Source organism: Falco naumanni, chromosome 1 (assembly GCF_017639655.2).
Source record: "Falco naumanni isolate bFalNau1 chromosome 1, bFalNau1.pat, whole genome shotgun sequence".
NCBI classification, from domain to species: domain Eukaryota; kingdom Metazoa; phylum Chordata; class Aves; order Falconiformes; family Falconidae; genus Falco; species Falco naumanni.
In genome coordinates, this window is record NC_054054.1 from 92673765 (window position 1) to 92699409 (window position 25645).

A 25645-nucleotide genomic window follows, 5' to 3' on the forward strand; every position below is an offset into this window, starting at 1 on the left:
ATAACCATAGCGCAATAAGCATTATTGCGATTTCCTGGTAATGAAAATTCCAGTAGTGGAATACTTGATTTAATTTTTAAGCTTTGAGAAAATAGTGGTGGTGATAGAATGACTTTGTAACTGACTCTCCCTTAGGCAGCTACTTCATGCTAGCAACAAGCTTGGGGTATAGGAAGAACTGTGGGTTTTACAGCTGTTGAGGGTAATGGCGGTTTCTCATGGTAATACAGCGAATGTCTGGTGAGCTGCTTCTTCTTTGTGTTTGAGCACAAAAGAATGTGGTGTGCAGCTACTGTTTTTGAATTTCTGATGCTTTCACAGACAGTCTGGATGATATTGTTTACTTCTTTCTAGTGATTCTCTCTGATGTATTTAAGCTGGAAACTGCAGAGTTAAGGACACCTGGATATTGCTGCCCTGTTCTCCCACCAAACTACACAGGTTAATAGAGCTTGTGTCTGTTTCCTGAAGTGACTGTCCACAATAGGTAAGAACTGCTCACTAAGCAATAGAATGTGGGCTTTTTTTTTAAGAAGAGACAAGATCAGACACAAAATCGGGCCTTAGGTGAGAAGGATCTTGTTCAAGGTCTCTAGGGCAGTTTTTGTGTACAGCTGGTGCGGATGTGGCACTCAAGGTGCTTCCAGTAAAGATTATTCTCTTTTGGCTGCAGATAGCTCTGGCAGTTTTCCTGGCATGAAAACTTGGTTAACCAACACTGCTGTAGAAATAGTATAGATACAGCCTCTTAAGAGCCCACTGAAAAGCTCTGAAGAACTCTGTCTTGATGTCTTGCGTAAGGAGAGCTCTGACTCAGCAGGGAATGTAAGCATGAGATTAAACTTAAACCAGTAGTACTGTACAAGTCATAATTGTTAAGGCTTCCAGCCTGACAAGTGGCAGGCATCAGTTCTGTCCCATTACCCTCTTAAATTGCATACCCTCTCAAAAACTTGTTTCTTACCTTACTCTGTATTATTGTGCTTAATTTTAGGCACTGATTTCCAGCTGTGGGCTGAAGCACAGCTGTATGTTCTGCTGATCAGCTGATGGGAAATGGGCACTGCCTGCTGGGTATGCACCTCAAGACTTTCTGCTTGGCAGTAGGTGGCTGTGTGGAGGTGATGGCTCAGGCAGTGCCTGCACACAGATGCCCTTTGCTGGCAGAGTTTGTTGATGCTGTTCTGTACCAGTTCAGAAGCTTCTAGTATCATAGAAACTTGCCCCAAAGCCAACTTCTGATAGCTTATCTTGCTGATTTTTCTATCAATTTTACAAATACTGCCATGGGATTAGTATTGTCTCTTACATATAGGTGTTTTGAGTGATTATTGAAGAATTTAAGATGAATGCTTATGGAACAATAGTGGTTTTAGTCTAGGATACCTTAACAGCATTATGGAAGCTAGCTATTTTTTTACAGAACCATTCTAAATATGCTTCAGCAGTCTTGATAGAGTAATTGTGATGCCAGGACTTGAACATGACTGCATTGTACATGTGCACAGTCATGTGAGAATGACAGAATAGCACATGCTAGGCTTGAAGATAGTGTTTCCTTCAGTATGATTTGTAGTATGGTACAATTATCCTTCACTACTTATGTTATGCAAACTCAGTAATGCATGGCTGGTCAGAAGTGACTGCAAGCTGCAGGTTATGGGAAAATCAGACTCTCTGAAAAGAGAATACAGAAACTGAGATGCAGTCAATGTGGAGAAAACAGCTTGCAAAGTTTGTGTTGGGCACTCTCATTGGGTGTGACATGTCAGGAAGATGGACTTCTCATGCAGGTGGAAAAACAAGTCTGCTAGCTTTGGTCTCCCAGGTTTTCTGGTTTTTCTTAAGTTTTTACCTTGCTTTTGTGCTGGTCTGTTTCTCATCAGTCAAGTTGTTAGAGGGGAGTACCTGCAAAGTAATATTTGCAAGCCTCTGTGATGGTTTGGTATGAACTGCTCAAATGTCTGCTGCTTTCTGGTCTCTGAGCTGGCTCCTGACTGTGTAATTTAAAGGAAGTACAGGGGTGTTCTGGACAGGAAGGAACATAGTGCCCTTCAGATAGTTTGACTCTAAGGATACATCTAGCATAGCTGTCATGAAATCAATGAAGATGGACATTCTTGGTTTTGCAGTCAGTAAAATAACACCTCTTTAAACATGGTCTTAAACTGCCTGGTCTCCTTGGTGAAAGTAGATAGTCTGGTAAACGTACAAACTCTTCAGGCAATCTAAAGCTGTTTGGGGTTTTTTATTGCAGACAGATCTTGATGACCTGAAGGAGGACTATGGTAGGCCGAGGACTTCTTTCTTGCAGTTGTCTGTGCTACCGATACTAGCAGGAGATGGGTGTTTTTTCACAAGGGAATGAACATCTACCTGAAGTCGTAAGACATCAGGTTCTGTAGTGAAAAGCATTAGTTTAACGAAAAGTGGAAGTGAGGTAGCCTTGAATGCCAGAAGACAGGATTGCCCATGACTGATGAAGGGCCTATACCTTACTTTAGACTGCCCTTCAAGTGTGTTGGGTTTCTGATGGAGTTCAATAGACAGGTTTACTTGGGTAGTAGCAGAGACAGGTGGTAACTTGGAGTAGAGTTGAAACTCTGTAAAAGGCAAGAGGAGAATGTGAAGAGCTGACATGCTGTAACTGCATTGTCTTCCATACCTGTACAAGGCCTGTAACTTAAAATGTATGCTGCTAAAAACCTCTTTCTCCTGTCTTCCCTCTGTGAAAGCAAAATGACAGGCTTCAGTTCCTCATGCCTGCTGCTTTAATTCTTCCAAAGACTGCCATCAGAGTAGCTTTGCTTCATGCTCTGGCAGTCTTGCTTGGGCTGTCGGTGCAGTCTGCACGCCTTTCACTGTGAACGCCCCTGGTGTAGCATTTGATTGAGCAGTGGAAGCCTGAGTAAGTATCACTGGCTAGTTCTCAAGTCTGACATCATATCCAAGAATTAGATGGCTCTCTTTCACCATGGGCTTAATGAAATAATTCCTACTGTGTTATTCATTAACTCACATTTCATTCAATGGCTCCTAAGAGGATAATGAGCATGTTAGACTTCTGACATCCTTTTGATAAGATAAACAAGAGTTAAAGCTACGGCAGGCAAAGTTTAAGCATGGCAGTGATGCCTCACTGAGGCAGGTGGCGTGTGATGTTACATGACTTTAAAACTAATTTAATTGCTTTTTCTTTAATGAATTAAAGAAAACCTCCTTCGAAAGCTGTTGGAGAAATAACAAGTGCCCAGAGCCAGATGGAGGTCTTCCTTAGTGTGGAGGCTGCACCTGATTGAATGTCAGTATGGAAAGGCGGTGTTCAGCCCAGTATTGCAGTGCTTCAAAGCAGTTGTGGGAGCTCAAGTAAATTGGGGGACCTGCAACAACAAAAGCATATGGAAGGAAAAGAAACTTAGTAAAGGACAGCTGCTCCTGATCTGTATAAAAAATTTTGGTGTAAGAGCCTCTTGAACCTTGTTGGGTTTCTAGTTTTAGCATTAATGTAGCTTGAGCATGTGTAAAATTTGAATATCCTTTAAATGTTAGTGTCATGGACTCTTCCCCCTCATGTGTCCAGTTTTGTCAGCTTAAACTGCCATATGCTCTGCAAGAAAACTTTTTAAAGGGGAGAAAGGTTACCTGATTTGCTAAGGGATTTTCTCTGACATTGTTTAATGTAATAAACTGGACAACTCTACCCCTGGCTTTAGGGCTGACTTTTAAAGGAAGCTATGGGAGTTAAGTATATTGACTCATTTTGGCTCTAATGTGAGTCCTTGATGACCTGGGCTTCCTGATAAATATGGCAGTGGCTGTTGATCCAGCTACCATACCAGTGAGTACTATTCTATCCTGAAGGCTTGCCAGGGAGTTCATCTCCCTCCAAAAGAGGTTCATCTGTGCTGTGCAATTGAGCCAGTAAATTAATATCAATAAAGATTAAGCTGTTTGTGGGAGGAATAATGATTGGATATTCAAATGCCTAGCAAACTGATCCTTTGACTGTTGCTGGGAGTGTGCTGGCATCAGTTGTTCATCCCTGCAGGTAATAACAGAGATAAAATCAAGCAGAGGCTGCAATAGCCTCGGACACCTGAAGAAATCTGGAACTTCCAGGTGGCCCAATAAGATCTTAAATCTCCTGGTATTTGGAGAAGCGCTGGGTCAGGGAATGGTGACTTTAGCTAGACAGAACTTCTAGGAGGTGGTCTGGTGAGTCAGGTGACTGCCATCCTGGAGAACTAGGTATGTCCCTGCCCTGTTGTGGATTGTGGTGCAGGCTAGTAAGTTACTGGAAACCTACTGGAAAGGTGTGTATGGAATTATGGTTTTGGTGTTAACAGCACAGCTCCAGGCCTGAAGCACTCATCTCTGCAGCTCTGGCCCCCAGCTAGTGGATTGTATTTCCCAAATACTCCCAGTTTTTATAGTAGTCTGCTCTGTATTTGAAGAACTAGACTTCAGACATCTGTTATGGGTACTGAAACCAGAAGATCCTTCTGATGCCTTGAACTCTTGCTGGGCTTAGTTTTTCAATCTTTTAAAAATACGTTACTACCACTTAACCATATGGGATAGTGTGAAAACTGTGGTAAGCACTGTGGATCTGTAGCAGAAGAGGTGCTCTAAAATGAGCAGCGTTGAAACGATTGACTTGATGCAGAACTCTACACTGACTACAAAGTTTAATAAAAATGAATATAATTAGAAGTTCTGGGTTCAGGGAGTATTTGTCCATGTAGCTCACTGAGTTAGGGTGGGGGTTTATAGGAGTGTTTATATGAAGGGAGTTACCAATCATACATACTCCAAGAGAAGCTGAACTAAAGCTTCACAGGTGATCATAGCACTTGCATTTCCTAATGTGTAATTCTTCACTCCATGCTTTTTACGTGTAGACATATTAAGATGCAATTACAGTTGATTTCTGTGGCATGTATGAGTAGTAAAGATATCTGCTGTGTCATTAATACATGGGTCTTGGGCTGTCAGTTTTGTGTGCTTTGTTTACTTTATTGTGCAACTACATGTAACAACCTAATCCAAGAATCTATCACCAAAGCATACCTGCCCTGTCAAGGATCTCTTCCCTTACAGCAGCATTTATACACCAGTACTCTGACTTCTTGAGCTGTTAAATCTGAAGTGGTAAAATATAAAAACAGGCCATTTTCTTACCTGTTCTTGGAAGATCTGTTTTTCAGCACCTGTGGTAATGGTTAACTGGAATAAAGAACATGTTCAGTTCCTGTCAAGCTTTAAGATGTTTGAACCAAACATAGTTTGGCTGCTGGTGTTGGTTTGTGGATTTCATTGGTTATTCTGGAAGCTTCTACCATCAGAGAAGACTTCCAAAACAGTTGTCAGCTAGACCTGAAACTGATGCAGAGATGTTGTATTTCCAAGCTAATGACACAGAGGTGTTACTTGCAATAAAATATACATTCCTTGGGTCCTTGTACTTAGTTGATGGACTAATTTAAACTTGCCAAGTAAGCTTTTCTAGATCAAGATATAATCTTTCATTCAGGAAAGGAGTTTGGCTTTTTTGGCATTTGAATCTAGAGTGCAAAACTGTATGCAAGCTTTTTCAGAAATACAAGGCCTGACTACTGAGGCTCTTCCCACAGCAAGCTGGTATTTATTTAAATTACAAGTCCTTTTTTGTCTAAGCTCTGAGCATTTGCTTCTAGATTTGTCTTCACATGTAGATTTGTTACACCAACTGCATAACCTCTTGAAATAAAGGCTTATAATAAAAGTGAGGTAGACCTAAGTATTCTGAATGTTGTTCTTATCCTTGTTGTTTTCCTTGATTTTGCCACAGAGCATGAAGGCTTCCTTTGTCTGTGAATTTTTCTGAACTTAGTTTAAGATTCTAACCTTAATATTGGAACAGGTTGTCTAGAAGCAATATGCTTGGTAATACTCAAACTTTGGCTGGCCAAGTCTTTGAGCAGCTTGATCTAAATGGAACTGTGTCAAGTGGAGGGTTGGACTAACTAATGTGCAACTGTCCCATTCAGCCCAGATTGTTCTGAATTTTTTTGCATGTTTCTACCCTAGTTCTTTCTGCTTTCCTGTTTGGATTTACAGGGACAGATGTAACTTCTGCTTTTTCATGCCTGAATCTTGTTACTGTGACTGTAAACAGCACAAATCTCTGGTCTTTAATTTGAATGTCTTTCAGAAGGAAAGTTTTCTGTGAAGTACAGTCCTTCTGGACCTGATGGCAAGCTTTAGTTCAGGCACTCTTATATTTACAGGAAGGAAAGAAATTCTTGCCTTTTTTTGGTTTGGACTTTGACCAAGGTTGACACCTCATAAGATCTTTGAGATCCTTGAGTACCTGAGCAAACTGAGTTTCAGGGTTGTGTTCATACATTGTCAGCAGCTTCATCCCACTTATGTGTCATGAAACAAGATGTTGTCAGTTGAGGTCAGGGTTTTTTGTCATTTAATTTCATCAGAAGCAAAGCAGTAAATTAGGACCCAAAACTCAAGTGTTAACCTCTTATTGCTCCTTATTTTTGTATCTTCTTTTTTGCCAAACCTTTCCTGATACACTTTTTGAATCTGAGGAAATGCAACTTGAGTATTCTATCCTCATGGATTTAAGACAGACATCTCTGAGGTTGTGTTTGGTAAGTACAGACTTGGTTTTACTACTAAGTCAGTTACCAGAGGAAACTTCAAATTGAAGGATTAAATAACAATAGACTAATCTACTTGAGCTTACTTTTTTTACTGTGAAAAGTTGCTTTGGTGCATTTAACTGAAGCTTGATATCTGCAAGTCACAGGTAAGAATTGCATTGTTAAAAATGTAATTTGTGCTATTTTCATATCCTTAAGGGAGCTTATGGACTAATATGCACACATTCTTGTATGTCTTTATAAAATACAACTTGAAGGGGACATGCTAAATTTACTGTCAGGATGGCTATAAATCTTTTTTTGTTTATTTAAAGGAAGGTTAAGTCTTGCTGGCTGATGATTCAAATGTAAAACAAAATTTAAGTGGGTAACTAAAGTTGTCTGCATACTGATGTACATATTTTTAAAATCTGGGATTAAACCATATTAGAAATGAAAATTACCTTACCTGATATATCATTAACAGAAATATCTGTTGAACTGCATGCACTTCTACAGTGCCTGTGGGGTAAGATGTGAATGCATGGCATCTAGGTAACTTGCTGAAGAACCCAAACTCTTTGTTTCTTCAAAATGATGATTTATCTCTCTATTACAGCCAATTCTCTTAGTAAACAGAGTTTGGTTTGAGTCGCACAGGGATGGAGTGAATGTTCTCTAAAGGATAAAACACTTAAATGACTACTTATGTTCTTTGTATTATTATTGTTCTTCTCATTTTGTTTATATCTACCAATATGAATGAGTTTCTCTAGGGGAAAAATAAGTGAGAGGGGATTTAAATGAGAGTTTGCCTGACATGAATAAATCCGCACTAACTCAGATTTTGGGGATAGGTGTGTTCACCAGGTCGTAAGTGTCTGTATATAGGCAAATACATTCCTACAGTAATTTAACACTAGAAACAGTGAATCTACAGCAACCTTTGTTTCTCATGTTATATTGTTGTAGGAATCTGTTTGCCTGTATATATAGACACTTGTTGCTGTCATGCATTACTTTAGTCTTGCCTCTTCTTTAAAAAGGGTATTTAGTATAAAATAGGATACTGGAGCAACGCATCCTTTTGTTAAAAACTAATCAGCTATACAGAACTTGGTGTGGATTGATCTAAGTGAGCAGGTAGGAAATCCAGACTTAAATCTTTGTTCCCTAGAGAAACTCATTCTTGTTGGTTGATCTTGCCATTGAAGCAGTGATTTCAAAGGAGATAAAGTTGCCACGTCGGATTTATTCCTTTTTTCCACATAAGGCAAATATCTGCTGGTATCTTCCCAAGGAAGCTTGAACATTTAGGTCAATGGATTTTCAACTTTAAATGTGGGAGGGAGGAGAGGAGAGACTTTGTGGCTAGTAAATATTAACTGGAAAGATATCAAACCTTTTTTCACTAGCAGAGTTGCAGTCTATTGCAGAACTTAGTTGAAATTCTATCGAACTCAGTGTTTTGATATACATATATGCCTTAACAAAAACCCATAAAACCTATTTTGGTGCCTCTCTGAATTGCCTAAATATTTTTAACTTTGGCTTCATGCTGTTTAGCCTTTCAGAGTAAGTATGTTCTGTTAATCCAAGAAAATTCTTTCCTGGCTCTGAATATCTGTGCAACCTCAGTGTAAACTGACAAGCTTGTATACTCACAGAAGTTGTTACATAGAGCAAAGATGTTAGGGAGTTGTCATGACTGAACTCAGCCTCTGGAAACATGACTTCAGAAATCGTAATTGTTCCTTTCTTTGGCAGATTGTTCAAGATTTGAACACGATCGTTGCATAACAAACTACCTTGGCTTAGTAGCTGGAGGACTACTGGACTTAAAAATAAGCTTTAAAAAATTTACATAATAGCAAACTGGTTCTGAAACAGCACTGCTGCGCATGTAGAGGAACAGATTTCACAGTGTGACAAAATTAACTGGTCTATTGAAGATCTCAGTACTTAATTACATATGTTATGAGTATCTAGTATTGATTTTCAAACTTGTTATGGAAATTGAGATACATTAAGACTAGCTTCAGATTTCTTTAGGCAATCCTAAGAGATGCATGGCTACTTACTGTGCCTCCTGCCTCCCACATCAAAGGCCCATGTACAAATGCTGTTTAAATCCTTGGTATTTGATTAACCTCTCAAGTAAGAGTTCAGAGCTTCTCACTGTAGTCCGATAGGCAGGTGGCTCAGTGTCCTTTTTCTGTATACATTTGTAGGACCCTTTTTTAAGACTAACTTTCTTTGCCTTTTATTTTAGTTGTCTAGACCAATGCCAGGTCTTAAGTGCAGCTTGCAAATGGAAAGTAGTATTTTGCCAGTAACTATGACCTTCCATGAATGGAAAAAGATTGAAATAAACAACTGTCTTAATATTTGGAAGATACTGAAGTGCTTTAACTATAGGAGGAAAAAGGTATTTGCTCTTCCTGCATTTTGTCCTAGCTTTAGTGAATTGAATCAGATGGTCAAAGAAAGGACATAAAGTAGCAGGTTTTTTGGAGGCAGTGTACTGGTAGATCAGCCAAACCAGTTTGTCCTTTGTGATCTAAATATAAGAAGCCTCCTTCATTGGGGAAGGCATCAGAGTTCTGTGTATGTCTTAGTACACATAAGGAGCCTAAGCTCTTAACTGCTCTGCCTAGGTGAAGGGCAATGCTGGTGTGAGTCTTCTCCAGACTTTCAGCAGTATGCTCTGTTACTAGTCTGGTTTTCTACACAGTGAGAGAAGTTGAAACTGGAAATGGACTGATGCAAAAACCTGTTTGTTCTACTCGAAGGGGTTAGCTGCTCAAATATAAGGAAGGGAGTAACCTGTTCTGGTAAATCATGTGTCTGGCTTTAAATGGGAACTTGCTGTCTAAGTAAGAGCTAGCAGAAAATTCCTTACACTCACTTAAGCTGCTAGTGCTTCCTTACCCAGCTCGTGTTGGTCTCCTTATCATGACAAGCACACGTAGTTTTATCTTTGTAATTTGACTTATAGTACTTATTAAGTGGCTGGTTGAACAGTGACTGCTGTTGATGTTTTGGTGGTCTTGTGGATGATGCCCAAACAAGTATTTAGACTGCTCTCGAGAAAACAGCTGTTTGATCCTAGAAAAGCTAGCCTGCTCCTTGATTAACTCCTGAAATGTGAAAATTAGGTGGTCAGTTCATAAAAAAGGTCTCTTGTGACTAAATAAAGCTGGTGCTCTGCCTAGGTCAGCTCTTCCAATATGATTGCTTGATTCAGTTGTTACCAGGATTGTTTTGTATCTACTAATAAAGAAATAGCCAAACTCAATGCTTTTCTTGTATTGAATTAACTTACTATTTTATACTGTAAATAAACAATAGTACTAATGCTGTGATCAAACATACTTATCCCCTGCCATGGCTGGATGGAAGAGACTGGCTGTTCATCCCCAAGTTCATGGATGCTGGCAGAAATATCATTGCTGTGTATTAGTTCCTGTTGGTCCAGGATACGGTTGTATGCTTAATAGTTGTAATGCAGATGAGACATTTTGAGGGTTATTAGTATTTGAACTGTAAACTCTGCCATTTATCTTGGCCTGCTTAATGCTTTGAAAAATCAAGTAGTTTGAGATGAGCAAGCTATTTGACTAGTTCCGTAAAGAAAATGCCACTCCTGCGGTGTTGAAGAAAGTCTTAAGCTGCTCCAAATTCTATAAATTCTAAGTGTCATGTAGTTGCTTTCAGGCTCTACTTTGGAAGCAAACAACATACACAACATTGTAGAGTAGTGGTTCCATAATCTGACTTCTTTCTGTATGAGTTCTGTCATGCATCTAGGAGTTGCAGGGGTCTGAAATGTTGGAGTTGGTGTCAGGTAAGGAAGGGGACTGTTTTGTTGAAGAGTGTGGGAGCAGTACCCTTTCTGATGGTTCACCATGCTTCAGGGAATGCAAATGTAGTCTGTTTTAAAGCAGAAACACCTTGTCACATTAAAAAAGGCATTTTTGGAGTCTTCCACAATTCTGTCAAGTGCTAGTGTTAGGCCATTTGAAATGACGAACTTTCATGCTTGCATAAGGTAGTCTGAAAGTCATTGAACACTGAGCCTCTCAAATGGCCTTCTCTTAAGTGAAGACAGTGGAGGAGGAGGATGTGTGTCTTAACCAAACGGCCTCCTTGACAGAACAGGCTTTTTCAATACAATTTAAGAATCAATGGATTAAACCTGTAGTCCATAACTGCATTGTGCAGAGTGTGCAGTAAAAGGAAGTATCTTGTCACAGGCCTGGATAACAGAAAACATGTCGCTGTCTCCTGCCTGTTGGTAGTGATACAGCTGATCAGTGCTGTTGCTCTGAGCCTCTGTGGGGGGCTGAGTTCGCTGCTATGGACACCTTATAATAACTTAACCCACTTAATGCTTTGAGAAAGAAATGTTTATTCATAGCAGGTACTTGGTCTTTCAATAAAGTTATTATGACAAAAGCATTGATTGAGTGGTGTTTTGTTAAAGAGGCTTTAAAAGCTTTGTGCCAGACAAAGTATAGAGAAAATGAGGTCAACTTACACACAGAGGAGCTAATAGCCATAACTACTGTATGTTGTTCTAAACTAGTTCAATGGAGGGGAAAAAAATTCATGGGACTGTAACCTGAAACTCCACAGGAGCCTTCAAATGAAATTTGCCTCTTGGTTATTCCTATTTTTGGAACTTTCTTTTTTAATGACTTGTAGATCTCTTTAGTGTTGCATTCACTGTCAATAAACTACAACATGTAAGGATCCTGTCATGATGGGTACTGTGTAATGCAGGTCTCCTAGATCAGCAGCTGCCTCTTTCTAGTACTCTTCCAATTAACAGAAAGGATTGAGTTTTAAGCAGAATGTTACAGAGGAGGGAAGGGGGTATGAACAGGTAATTTGGGAGGATGAGTAGAACCTTTGAGACTTTTACAGCCTCTTACACCTATTTGTTTGTTGCCTGCCTTCTAGAAAGGAAGCACCAGTGGAGGGAATGTGACTCATGGCAAATGGGCTGTAAGGACCTTAGTGGAAAAATGGAATGTATAAGGAACAAATTATTCCCTTCTTACTCTGTTCTGCATTTTCAAATGGAAACTTTTGCTGCCTGGTCTCAGTCAGTCTTGCTCACTTGCTTTTTATTTCATAACTACAATCTAATATTGCCCTACTTCTCATGGCTCTTTGATTACCTTTTGACATAATACCCTCTCCAGCACACTTGATCACCTTCCTAGCTTAGAACCTGCACAAATCTGCTGAGTTTCCACCAGCTCAGGCCCTGGTCAGTATTCTGTGTCCTGTCAGCTTTCATACATGACTACTAGAGTCAGATCCTTGCAGACTTCCACAGTTCAGACATATGTATAACTCCATGGTCTTTCTTGGTAGACATTACCTGTCTGTCATGCACACAAAATTGAGGAATATGGAGTAATTGAAAGGAAAAGAAAGTAATAGAATGACTTAGAGTTTTAAATTTCCAGTGATTCCTCAGAAGATCTCTGATGGGCAAATAGTATCCTAGCTTATGTATGAACAATTACACTATTTAGATTTCAGGGTTTTATCCAAATGAAAAAGGAATTCAAAAGAAAACCTGAAATCTTGTAAGAAAAAGTGGCATTTTCTTCAGATTTTGGCTTCAACCTTGTGGTCTTTTGACCTGGGTTGTTTTGAGATCAGTGAAGAATATTGATATATAATTCTTATTCAGAAACACTCTTTCCTGAAAGAAACCTGTTATTAATTTGAATAATTAATGCAGCAATCCCACTTTAAAGATTTTATTCTTTACATCAGTTATGGAAGAATGGAACTTTCCTAATGAAAGGAAGTCTCAGCAGTGCTTTTACTGCCTTGCCTACTGTGTTCTTTTGCTATTTCAAGCTTTGCTTACTGTTTGAGATGTTTTTTGTCCTATCTTTGAACTGTTCCTTCTGCGTTTAATTTTTGAAGAGTGTAAAAAGTCATCTCTTTAACTAGTATGCAAAGATAATCAGCTTAAGCTGCTTTAAAAACAGATTAGTGCCTCTTCTGAGTAGGAAGCTGAAGGAAAATAACATGTCTACCTGGAAAGGGTTCTGCAGGAAACTTTTGTTACCTGCCATTAACGTATGAGTCAGTGCAGTGACAGATGTTGACAGAACTTTTTTGATTCTTTGGACTTGTATAATTATTTTTATACTTCACTCACAGAAGCACAGGTAGAACAGAAAATGGAATAAAATATTTTCAAAATGCTCTGATGTAAGACGCTCCCCACCCATGTTAAGGGGTAGTGAGGTACTCTGTATGGTGGTTGATCTCCGCTTACTCTGTCATGCATTTGAGTAGCGATGTGTACATTCCTTTGTATTCAACTGCATTCCAAACTGGAAGTTGTGTAACTAAATCTGGGGAAGCCTATGAAAAGACACATGGCAGTAGGAACCAAAAAATACTTTCCTGAAGACTGGTATTTCTTCTTCTCTGTGTATGTGTTCTAAAACTTTCTGTTTAGTAGTAACTTTGCACTATCCAGCCTCAGGAGCAGCTGTACTCAAAGCCGCAGTCCTCATGCTGTCATGCCCTCTGTGGTTTTTAGCTCAGCCACAAGCTAACCACATCACCCAAGTGGTAGGTACCTGATAGTAGCACTCTGTTCCTATTCCTTAGCACGTGAAGAATAAAGTAAAAATAGTTTTTGGGGAAAGCAAGCTAAAATCCACTAGGAAGGACATTAAAAAGGAAAGAGAAGAACCATCTATACGTGAGCTAAAGCTGAGCAGAAAGCAGCTGAACAAAAAGGTGATGAAATGGTAAGTGTGATAGTGTGGTGCAAGAGAAGGTTCAGGCACTGCAGAGCTTGGTTGTATGGGAGCAGCAATATTATGAAGTTCAAAACGTAAACAGAAATAGAGAACTTCTAAATCAGAGGTTGCACTTGCATAATATTACAGTTGTGACATGCTGTGGCGTAACTATTGCAGAAATGCTGTATTTCAGCAATGGGAGGAAAAAATACACTTAAAATGGGCAACTACCAGAAGAAAGTTTGGGTTAGTTTTGTCTACAGCGTTGAGGATAGCTTTGTGGCTACAGAAGATCAGGACTTGGTTTTTTTTTTTGCAAAGCTGTTCTTTTGTTGTTTAACTTTATGTTTATCAAACCATACTGCTTCTATTCTTGCTAGATACAGCCTTTCAGCTAAGAAACTGAAGTGACAACTAATTAAACAAGTTTTAATAAACTTTTAAAGAGTTTTTTTCTAGGTATTTGCCATTGTTTTTTTTAATTAAATGTCAAGAAAAAAATTGTCACAGACTTGTATAATTTAGATTGGAGGTCATGTAGTCCAATACTCTCTTCAGAGTAGGGCCAGCTTTGATGTTGGGTTGCTGAAGGGCTGGTCAGGTTTGGAATATCTCTAGGGATTAAAGTTCTGCAACTGGGAAACCATTATTCTGAATTTCCTCCCCAGTTATGTTATTGCTTGTCTTTCACTATTATAGAATGATTGCTATCTCATCCTACTACTCTACCTCTGCATAGCATCTTCCAAGAAAAAAAACAATGGAGGCAAGACCGATGTGCTACTTAAAGTGTTCACTTAATGCCCAAATTCCCAAAACGGTTAACAGGGAAGGATCCTGAGAAGATGATTCAAAGCAAAAGTTTAGTTTAAGTGTTCCTCTTCGCATTTCTGGAAGTACTGGCCCCCTATGGCAGAATGACTTCTTACATGTTTAAAATTGGACAGTGTTAATATGTCCTTCAGCACCTGTGCGTAAATCAAAAAATCTAACCCAAGCAGCTATGACAGTGTGACAGTCTAATAAGAAAGATGGTGCAAAGCCAATTCCTTTACTAAACATGTTTGACCTTGCAGGATTTACTGAAACGGTCCTGTTCTGTTTTCCTTCTTCTACCCTTTGCTTTCTTAATGGTGCTGAATCTGTCCTTTGTGGTTCAAACAGAAGAGCTCATGCAAAGGAAACGGTGGGAGCACATGGAGGGCAAGCCTGCATCCCCCTCCTCAGGGGCATCAAACTTGGATGTGCTCAGCTGGATTCATTAAACAGTTCTACAGCAGTACTTGGGATTGCTCCTCCCTTAAGTAATTAGTGTTTTGGAGATGGTAGTAGAATTTACAGCAATGTTTCTTCTTACAGTCAGCTTTTTTTTTTTTTGCCTTTTTTTTTTTTTGGCACAAGTTGTTGACTTAGGAAGTGATAACGTTTGAGGTGCTTATCTGTGACTAGCAGCCTTGCAAGAGGAATGCTGATGAGCGTGTCCTGAAGTGTTTTCTTAATACTGGCAGGAATAAAGCGGAATTACTAACGTTTATATTGGAACATTTTTCTCCTGTTTTTAAAACCTCTCTACAAAACTCTTGAGATTCAGTGGCTTCTTCCAGACCTCATTAAATTCAATAAAATGCTTGTTGCAGATTTTGTGAAGGTTTTTTTTCTTGGACCTAAAACACACAAAATAAGTCTGCCTCCTGCTACCCTAAATGTGTATCTTGCCTTGTAAAAAGTAAGGACGTGGCCAGAAGACTGTCTCTGAAGAGTTGCTCTGGAGTTGCATAGTCTGCCTTCATAGCTTTTTTTTTTTTAATAAGCTTGCTAAGCATTCCAATGAAAGATGACTTTGTATAACTGAGCAGCTGTAAAGTTGAACTTGTTGTGTGATCAAGTTGGTACTCAAAGTAAAACTGTCCCTTCTGCTTTGTGTGCCTTGTTTAATTATAAACCCATAAAACTATTGGAATTAGTGTTTGGCTTGTTGGTAGAGACAGATTTTAAAATAAAAAAAAAGTTTATCTGTGTTGCAGGTAACCAAATGTTGCTTTTAGAAACTATTATAAAACTGTAATTCGTGATTAGCTGAAGTTTTTAAAAGCTGTGATCACTCCTAGGGTGTTTCCTACTAAAGCAAAACATCCTAATGCACAGTTTGTTTAAATAATAACTGAATGTAGATGCATATGAGATTCCCCTAAAGTGTCTGCTGTGTGAAATGTTAAATCTGTTTTGTTTGATACATCTAAGTTTGTACTTCTGAAACTATTTTTCTGCTATGTCAGTCCTAAAATTATATATCTTTTTTTGTATACTGAAAATACTTTTTCGCCCCCCCGTCATGAACCATAAATTAAAGGGCACAATCAATGCAAAATAGGGGGTTATTTTTTTTAATGGACCAGAATGAAAACTATCCCTAGTTTTGGCACAGAGTACCAGCAAACTATTTTTAGTAGCAGGATTACATGTTTATAGAAGTTAGACTTTACAGGCATATACACATGCAGCATGTTATTGGGATAGCTTCCCAAGTTACTGTGAAGAGCGAGTCTTCGGGTACACTGGATACAGGGCAGTGGTATTCCATCAGTTTGGCTGCTTGTGCGCTTTAGGAATGGTTGGGCTTAGTCTGGAACTTGAATTTTAGGGTTTGGGTATTTTAGTATAGAACTTTGTGTCCTAGCAGGTCATTCAGATGCTATAGAAGACATCTGTAAAAACCTACTAGAGTGACTGTGTAGGAAGAAGCAAATCAGATATTTTCTCTGTATAATTTTTTTGACAAATACGTATTTGAGGTGCAATTCTTACATTTATTTTTGAGGAAACAACTCTTTCTACAGCATTTAGAAAGTCAAAAAGATAGGGCTTGCATGGTATCATGCGAGCATCGTTGTTCACCTTGGCTTTTTTTCAGCTTTGTCCGAAAGTACTTAGGCAATAACCACTGTTTGGAGGTCTTCATCTGCTTTGAAAAGCTAATTTTAGTGTACAATTAAAAAACACTTTTGAAGATCAGTACAAAACCAGTTGGCTCTTCTAGAAAAGAGCTCTCCTGTAGCTTGTATTGCTAAGTAATTTTTTCCCCACTTCTGTGTACCAAAAATGTTAAAAGAAAAAAAGAAATTAAATTGCTTTGTGGTTTTGATTTCTAAACTGTTCCTTACCAGAAAAGAAGCCTTAACCAGCACACATGTACCTGTCAGAATCCAATTATTGAATTCCCTGTTTGGGCATATAAGATCTCAGTAGTTAAAACTGACTTAGTACTTCTTACTTTTCTACTTGTATTAAGACAAACTAACATAACATCAGAGTTTATTGTATAAGTCACTAGCTATTGAAGAAGTGTTTTGTTTTTTTTCTAAATGAAGGTTCATGTTTTAAAGTACTCTCTTTTTATTTGCAGTTGCCAATGTGAAGTATCAGAAGAGTATAGTTTGAAATTTTCTGGGACAAAGAGGACTGGTTTATTATCTCTCATTCTTTGGTAAGCTGTTTGTATTAATTTGGTAAGATGAGCTGCCTGTTGAAGGTGGATTCTATGATGAGCATTGATTACTCTTTTAATTAAATAAAGCATTTTCCAAGTTGTTAGACAAAAGTCAATATTTTACCAAGTTAGAATTTAATTATAAAAAACCCCTTCTGATTCTTAGTTGTACACAATCTTCAAACATGATTCTTTGTCTATCCTGCTCCTATTTGTGAGTAATGTGTAAATGTCCGTATTGTTAGCTACTTCCCCAGTAAATACTTTTGAAAACTTTTCAATTACTTCTACATGCAGTGCCAGGAGAGAGGGGAAACCTTGCTGTCAGGGGTTGAAACGTGGGAAACTAAGTGTTTATCCTTATCTCAGAATAATTTCCTTCCACCTGCAAAAGGGGAAGAGCTGTTTTCGGTTTGTAAGAGAATCATCTTTTGCTAAAGCTAGATTGCATTCTTGAATATTTCATTCTCAGATTTTCCAACGCTTCTGTGTCAAAACCGTTGGATTCCTGTCTAAAACTTGCAGGGTAACTGTGACACAGCGTACAAATAACTATGTTTTGCAACTGAGGGTCAACTCAGTTTGCTTTTGATACTTAAACAAGTGGAATTCAGGATCTGGACAGGGGGAGGGCAGGGGAACAAGGTGAAATGCTTGTGAATGAAATGAAATGAAAAAGGTACTTCCTTTTTCCTCTCCATTTTTTCTTTTTTCTTGCTGTAAGTTCAACTATATTTAAATATATGTGAATTTAAATGATCCTTTATTTATATAATGTTTTTTGTTTAGAATCACTGGCAAACAGATGGTTATTGCTAGTCTTAATTATGTACATAATTTAGACCAGAAGGCACGTCTGAAATGAAAGGTAATTAAGATATTCCTATACTGGCTGAACAGAGTCTGAGGTTACAACCTTTCCTAATCATTTATCCTTTCAAGCAGAACATAAGAATGGAGAACTAACAAGACTAACCTCTTTTTTTGGTGTAATTTAATAGACATGAAACTACAGTTTAAAGGGCAGCACAGTAAATTGATAAAAGAACCTATTTTGGCCTCAGTCCCCCCCCCCCAAAAAAGAATTATTTCTAACAATAAACCCAAGTTTCACTATGTTATGTGTAAGTTATCTATTTTTATGTGTGATCCTATTTAAAAGTAGGAGCCTGAATTTGAGAGTGCTTTTTATGAAAGTGTTTTCTTGATCAATTTTAATCTAAGCTGTATTTGAACATTTCCATTTCATTTCTGGGAAATGGTTTTTACTGTCATGGAGGAGCTGATTATTTGCCAGCTGCGGTTAAACAAAATGAGAATTCTGATTCCATTCTGCAACTAATAAAAAAAAAGATATGGGTCAACTTCAGAACAGATTTCTTCAGCCAGTTTTTGCTAGTCTCACTTTGTATCAGGCTGTCCTTCAGAGTAGCACAGTGTGTTAATTATCACGGGTAAAATTCAACAGAGCGGCTTGTTGGCGCTGACAGTGTGGGGAACATTCTTGTTCTCACTTCTAAAGCAGTGCTCTTAAATGAGGGTCATAAATCCCTTGCTAGGTGTCACAACCACTGTGATCCTTTTTCTGTTCACATGACTCATCTGGAAGCGTTTGCTAAATGTAGGGATGGAAATGGTTAGAAAGCTTTGGTATAGAAAGAAATTGACATTGAAACTTCGGTTGAAGAGTTGATTCAGACCATCCTCAGTATGGGCTGCTGCAGAGAAGTGTGTGGTCCCTGTCCCTGGTGCCTGTAGTGTATTTCCTTTCCCTCGTACTCAGTCCACTGATCATGAGATCATGAAAGGAGTGGGATCAGCTTGTTGACATGATGGGAAATGACTTTCTTTTGGTATGTTCACTGTCTATCAGATCAGTGAACTTCATTCTAACAATCAACGTTTCTTGCTGGTTTTGTCAGCGATTTTTAGAAGTACTTTTGTGTTGTGGCAGTTAAGTTGATGAAGTGTTTCACTAATACCTGGAAGCAGTGTGAGCATGCAAACTATTTATTTTACATCCAGTCTAATAAGTTCTCGTACCATTTATTTTGGCAACATCACAGTTTATATCTGATAATCCTGATTAAAACTGAAACTGACATTTTTTTTTCCACACAGCTTTCCCAAAATTCACCTTAAATACAGAAGACACATTCCTGTAAAAAGCCACAGCATTATAATAGAAGCTGTTTTGCAGCTGAATGCTGCAGTTAGAATAAGAAGCTCATTTTGCAGTAATTTAGATAGTCTCTGTTGATGGTTTATGCTGGATTTTAGGAGCACAGCTGTAAGAAATTTTAAAAGACCTAATTTGCTAAGCTAATACTCTTTTTACTAATATGTAGATGGTTATATAGTAAACTTTAAAAATAAATGTCTTATCAATCTGAAGTATAAAAACAATTTTGTTACAGCACAGTGCCTTATATTAAAACTTTTCATCTGTGATACTAAGCATGCTTTGGATTGAAGCTCATCTTTCTAATTAGGTCAGTGTTTCTTAAATAATTGTGCTTGAAGTTGAAGGAATTTTCTGAAATAGCAAGGTATTTTTTACATTCAGAAGGCTTTACTATTAAATGTTTAAGGCTTTGTTGAAGTTGTACAGAAATTGTCTAGGTCTGGAAATGGTTGGTCTTAACGACTTAACAGTGGCTGCAACTCTGGAAAAGCAGAATTGGAGCTGGTGAAGAGGTAGTTGGCTGCAGAAGGCAGTCGTGCCAACAGCCTGCCTCCACAGCATGCCGAAACGGTAACTGAAACGTCCTCCTCAAAAGCCTTCATACAGATATGCCTTAACTCCTCATAACTCCTGTTATCATTATTTTAAGGATGGAGAAGGAGATCTGTGTAAACCTTACAGTTTTGAAACCAATCTCCTCTTGAATGATTAGTCTTCATTATGTCAGGATATACTGCAAAGTTAATCCAGTCTGTGTCTGTCTTGACAGATGAGCTGCAAGATAGAGGTTGATTGGACAAATAAGCCTGTTGCTTAGCCAGCCATCATTTTAAACTTGGTTGAGCAGGAGGCTCATTTTTTAAATCTTGTAGATCAAGGAGAACGGTGCATCATGTAATCTGAAAAACATATGGTGAGAACCAAAGGTTAGCAGCTGAAACCAGATACATTTAGAGAACGGCCAAGCCCCTCCTTTCTTGGTATTTTCAAGAGTAGATGTGGTTTTGGAAGATAAGTGTACACAAACAACGTACGTAAAATACCAAGTCATGCTGCAATCAGGCAAAAGCTCATGTTTTGAATAGAAGAGCTGAATTCTATGGTTTCTGATATATTAAAGATCAAACCTGATGGATTTATGGTCTTTTTGGCTTTAATCATTGTGATTCTTATAATGTTCTTATCAGTTACAACATAGTTTACATATGAACTGTCTTTCTTCTGCTTCTTTAGAAACAAAAATGTTAAATAATTCTGCCCTTTTTTAAAACCAGTGTTAACAATAATACTATCTTCATCTTGCTGTTTGTAGAAAGCATTTCTAAATTTCCTTTGTTTCTGATTACTTAGAAGAATGTTCCTACTCTCTATTGTTCTTGTAGGCATGGAAATTTCTGGTTGTCTTTTCATTTTTCCTTATCAGTTGCTATAGTTGATAGATTCAGAATTTTATCAAGTATTCTACCTTTTGTTTTTCTTGTTTGTTTAAAAAGGGATTTTATATCTACTTTTTGCATTGGATTTTAGCCAATTAATGTTAGTTCCAGCTGAATTATTTTAATAATTTTCTCCTTTTATACACACACACACATATCCTTCTGCAAGCTGTGCAATTTTGAGCCAACTTGCAAGCTTTTATAAGCTGTTTCTCCCCTGCTCTGGGGACATAAAGGCATCTTGTTTATTGTGATGTTCCTATTTAACAGAGGTTTTAGGGACAGTGTAATGCTTTCTTCTCATTGATCCTTTTTAGGAGTGGGATGCTTTAGTTTGAAAATACATGCATCTGCTGCTTCTTTTCCCTTTGTAAGCATTGTGTACAATATACAGGATGTAGTTAGCACTTCCTGCAATGGTGGTGTGTTTGTGAGCTGATGGATTCAAAGTGGTTTTCTCTGTCAACCACACAACACTGATAATTTAAAATACATTTATAAGGTGACATACAGCCTGAGAACTGACCAAACTTGACTGATACATTTTTTTTGTATCTTTACCCGCTGTAGACTGCAAACCCCATAAAATACTTGAATGCATCCTTTTTTTAAAAAAAAAAAAAAAAAAAAAAAAAAGGATGAACCTTCCTGAATTTAAAAAATTGAATGCAGGATAAATCTCAAAATCAAACTGTAACTAATGTATTCACTTCAATCATTAAGTTCCTAATAGAGTCAACTTCATAAACTTCAAGGCTGTATGCTCTTAAGTATTTCCAAAAAATTTGCAGATGATAAGAGATTTTTAGTTTGTTAGATAGTGGAGAGAGCAAGTCACTAGTGTGTAGTGATCTGGAGCTCTTGGAAAGGTCATTGGTGGTGGTCAGTGGAAATGTCACAAGAAAATGAATGTTTTGATACATCCATGAAGGTAGAAAATGAGTCATAGCTATAAAATGATGAAGTTTATCCATATGTGAATTAGAATTTATATACCATAGTTGAAAAAAGATTACTCCAGGAGGATTCGACAAACTATGTTACATAACAAATGAGACTAAATGATCGCTACAATCCCATTGGTTTTATAACCTATGTATTTGCGAATCACCATCTGTAAATGACTTGGGAGAGAATTCAGGGTGATCTAGAAAGGCTAATATGTTTTAATTTAAATTATATAAACAGCGGTCTAATTGCTGCATTCAGACAGGTATTCTCCCAGCAGTACATTCAAAGGTGGCTTTTCAGAATGAACAGAAGGAGCCAGGCATTTTGTAACGATTTTGTGTCTCAGGAGAGTTTATATGGATTTCATCTTTTCATAATTACTGTTTGCTTGCAGTTTCTGTAACAGCTAAATTGTCAGTCTTTAAAAGTTAATTTGCATTTATTTTCCAAAAGAAAATTAATTTAACTTAATTGTTACACTCTTCTGGTTTTCTAGATTTTAATAATACGTGAAGAAGAGCCTCAAAGTATTGTGAGTAAAGACGAGGATTTCTCCTCCTATCCAGGGCCTGTCATGGTAAGCGAAAGGGGTTTGTAGGGTCTGCTACAAAGCAAAATAGGCTAAAATCTGAAAAACAGTAGAGAATTAATGTTTACATGTGGGGTTGTTGAATTTTTAATGTAGGGCTAGACTAGCTAGGTTAATGTTTTTTTTTTTCTGATACTATGACAATTCTTTCTTTTTTTATGACTATTAATCAGGCTGCAGGAAGGAAAACTGTTTCTAATATCATATTTAGTTGTTTGAGTGCTTGTCTTTGAAAGTTTAGTAACTTCAGTAAGTTACTGATAACCTGAATTCTCTAAATGCTTCATCCTGTTTGAGCTTTTCATTGGTCATTGATAGCTTCCTATGCGGTGAAGAATGCAGCAAGTGACAGGGCTGAAGTTAACTGTAATGCTTTGTTTCTCAGGATGAAGAGACTCAGCACAGCCTTGAATGCATCCAGGCTAATCAGATTTTTCCCAGGAAGCAGCTGATCCGAGAGGATGAGAACCTTCAGGTAATCACCACACTGCTCCCTGCCAGTTGAGATCACGGTATCTCTAGTTGACTTACATATTTTTTGGCTTCTGCTGTAGACTTTTCATTTGCAATTGAGCACAGCAATAAGAGAAACACGTTTTCTTTTGAAATACTCATGTACTGTTGGTAGGACAGAGGACTTGGGTGTTACATTGCAAGAGATCCCTTAGAGCGTCTGACAAATGCAACCATTACTTGTGTAGTAATTTCAAGTGCTAGGTTTTATTCCATACTTCAGGACTCTGTTTTTTAAAAAAATAACACTAACTGGTTAAATGCTACCATTACTACTTGTTACTGAGAAGCCAAAAGTCTTATGTTACACAAAATGATTATTTTTTTTGTCTCTTAATTTTCCAAAGTTCCTTTTGAAATCAGTTTAGTTCAGATGTTTTATCCGTGTAGGCACTCTTACGTTAACTGAATAGGTAGATTGTTTCATTTTAATAGAAAATATTTTTAATTGATTTAAGCTAAGTTGGTGTAAAACCAGATTATTTTCAAGTTGAGTATTTACACTTTTCACCCAGCTCAGCTCAATTTGGCTTAAGTCACATTAAACAGTTGCAATTTTTACGTGCAGTGTAATACGACTGCAGGTTTTCTGACTTCATGAACAGCAGCATGTGCTGCATTTTCGTATTTGCAGTGAGAAATACGACGCAAAAAGTATGATGTGTCCAACCAGTCTCAGCCATGTAGCATTTAGGTATCCGGTCTAAGTTGGTTACCCGAGCTTTCTTGGTGACTATTGGGGACCAGTAGCATAGGAGATTATTCATTTTACATGTTTTGCCTACTTTAGCATGAATTTAGTAACATTATGGAAATGCCACTCTCCATTAAGGAAGGAGCAAGAGCATAAATCAAGGAGCTGGTCAGACTGCTTGCCAAAATGTGAGGATGTTTTACTCAGAATTTTTTTATAAAAATTCATTGTTTTCCCTGACCAAGCACTTACTACTCAGGAAAATTAAGATAAAATGAGGAATCATTTAAAAAAAAGGCTACAATTCATCTCTGAACCAACCTTACTTTCCTTCTTAGCAGTAATAGCTAAGTTGAATTCTCAGCAGTGTTTCATTTTGGTTTTAGATGTTGTGTGCTTGAGTGTATGCTTATAGGAGATACATATTTTTGGTAAATGGTTTTTCAAAGATTTTTCTTCCCATTCTGAAGGTCCCTTTCATTGAACTTCATGGTGAGAGTACGGAGTATGTAGGACGAGCAGAGGATGCCATCATTGCACTTTCTAATTACAGGCTTCACATCAAATTCAAGGAGTCTGTTGTGAATGTAAGTGTTACTCATGCTGCTGTGCTAATACAGGTATTCTGAACTCAATCCAAATAAGAGAATTTAGGATAAAAGTACCGTGATCCTGTCTTTCAAAGTTAGTGATAATGAAATACCTCTCTATGATGTCACATATTTCAGGAAGAGCAGATACATATTTAGGCACCAAAAGGTGACTAGACACCTCTGTAAATCAGGCTTTGTAAGGAAACTTCACATCACTCAGCTTTACGTTCTCTTTATGGCTGGCTGTCAGCCATTTGTTCTCCCTGAGCTCTGTATATACTCAGTAGAGAAATAAAAGGTCTTCCAAAGGGCTGTTTGGAGCACCTAAGCTAGACTCGTGCTTTGCTTGGAGCTTCAAAAGGTGGAACTAGGTCCAGCTACTGAAGTTAAGTGTCTGAAGTTGGATAGTATGAGTACAATCACTGACATGAGAGGTGTGAGTTGGACCCCATCTTCAGATGCCTGTTTCTTTAAAGAATTTTACTCTAAGTATCCATTCTTAAAAATTGTTACCTATCTAGCTATTCCTGATCATAGACATAAATTAAACAGGCATTGTTTAGTCCTTTGCAGTAGTGTAACGCTGACATGCACTAGTGCTGTAATACCATTTGTGAGCAATATAGAATTTGATAGGACATCATACATGGCACAGAAATATTTTTGTGGGTATTTGTAATACAACAGGTATAATAATATTATTTTTTTGATGATGGGTTTTTTACCAATTTCCTTATTTTGACAAATCCTGACTCTGACTAATTGTTCACGGTTGCCAGGTGTCAGTCACAAATCCTGAAATATGCAGTGGTTACTTAAGTGTAAACCACCAAAACTGCATGTTATTCCAAAGCTGAGAAAAGCAAGGGAAGCAAAAGACAAGAGTTAACAAGTGTTCAACACATACACGACTGAGACCCATGTGACAGTGGTCTGGAACATCAGTGGGTTTTCCCGTGCACTTAACCGATTTTACTTTTGATGCCATGTAGATCTTAAATTGTTTTTTTATTGTTTTGTGCCAGAACAGAATTATTAACTCTAAAAGATATTGCTTACTAACTGAAACTTAATCTTTACTGATTTAGCTTGTCTCTAATCATATATCTATGTTATCTACAGACTTTGAAATGTGCCTGTGTCATAGTTATCGTTACTCACTTTAAATGCAATTTTAGTACATAAATTGTCATTGTAGGCTGAATAGGCATGTCTGCTGGGCTGGTGAACATCTTGAAGTGCTAAAATTCATGATGATGTGGGGGTTTTCAGCAAATAAAGTTTGCTGGACATATTTCTGAACATGGCAATTAATCAAAATGATGGCAAAAACATTATTGTTATAAAACTTTAATTGGGCATCTAAGGGCTATTATCTTCCAGTGCTGACCATACAAAGGATATGATACAAGTATGTGCATATGCAGAGGTAGCATAACTTTACTTTTCACTTCTCTTATTCTGTAGTCAATCCTGAAGCGTAACTTGAGACTTAAAAGTTAAGTTGTAGGTGTCACCATGCATTGGAATGGTAGCCAGGGGTCAGCTAGGTGTTGGGATGCTTCAAGTGCAATTCACTCAGATGCACCTCTACATGCTGCTGGCAACAGAGAGGAGATGCATTACAAGGCATGTGTTTTATAGAATTCCTTTGCTGCTTTGATACAGACGTGAATTCTAGGGCTGAATTCTGCCAAGGGGCCTGTTACAATAAATCTGTATTGTACTCCTTGCTGTTAGATTTATTTTTTTTTTAATTCAGAGTCTGAAT

General features: G+C 37.8%; 1 protein-coding gene across 12 annotated transcripts in view; it reads left to right on the forward strand.

Annotated features, from left to right (window-relative positions):
* MTMR3 (myotubularin related protein 3) overlaps positions 1-25645 on the forward strand; it is an 85930-nt gene that overhangs the window by 14009 nt on the left and 46276 nt on the right. For 4 of the 12 annotated variants that reach the window (XM_040606837.1, XM_040606855.1, XM_040606873.1 and 1 more), the window contains exons 1-4: positions 20183-20239; positions 21982-22062; positions 22460-22549; positions 23752-23868. In XM_040606837.1, the coding sequence (XP_040462771.1) occupies positions 20198-20239; positions 21982-22062; positions 22460-22549; positions 23752-23868 (330 nt within the window). In that variant the 5' untranslated portion in view covers positions 20183-20197. Of the gene's footprint in view, positions 1-13336; positions 13433-15979; positions 15999-16829; positions 16911-17567; positions 17593-17702; positions 17782-20182; positions 20240-21444; positions 21466-21981; positions 22063-22459; positions 22550-23751; positions 23869-25645 lie in introns of those variants that run through there. The other 8 variants (XM_040606881.1, XM_040606889.1, XM_040606914.1 and 5 more) reach the window with 7 other exon arrangements.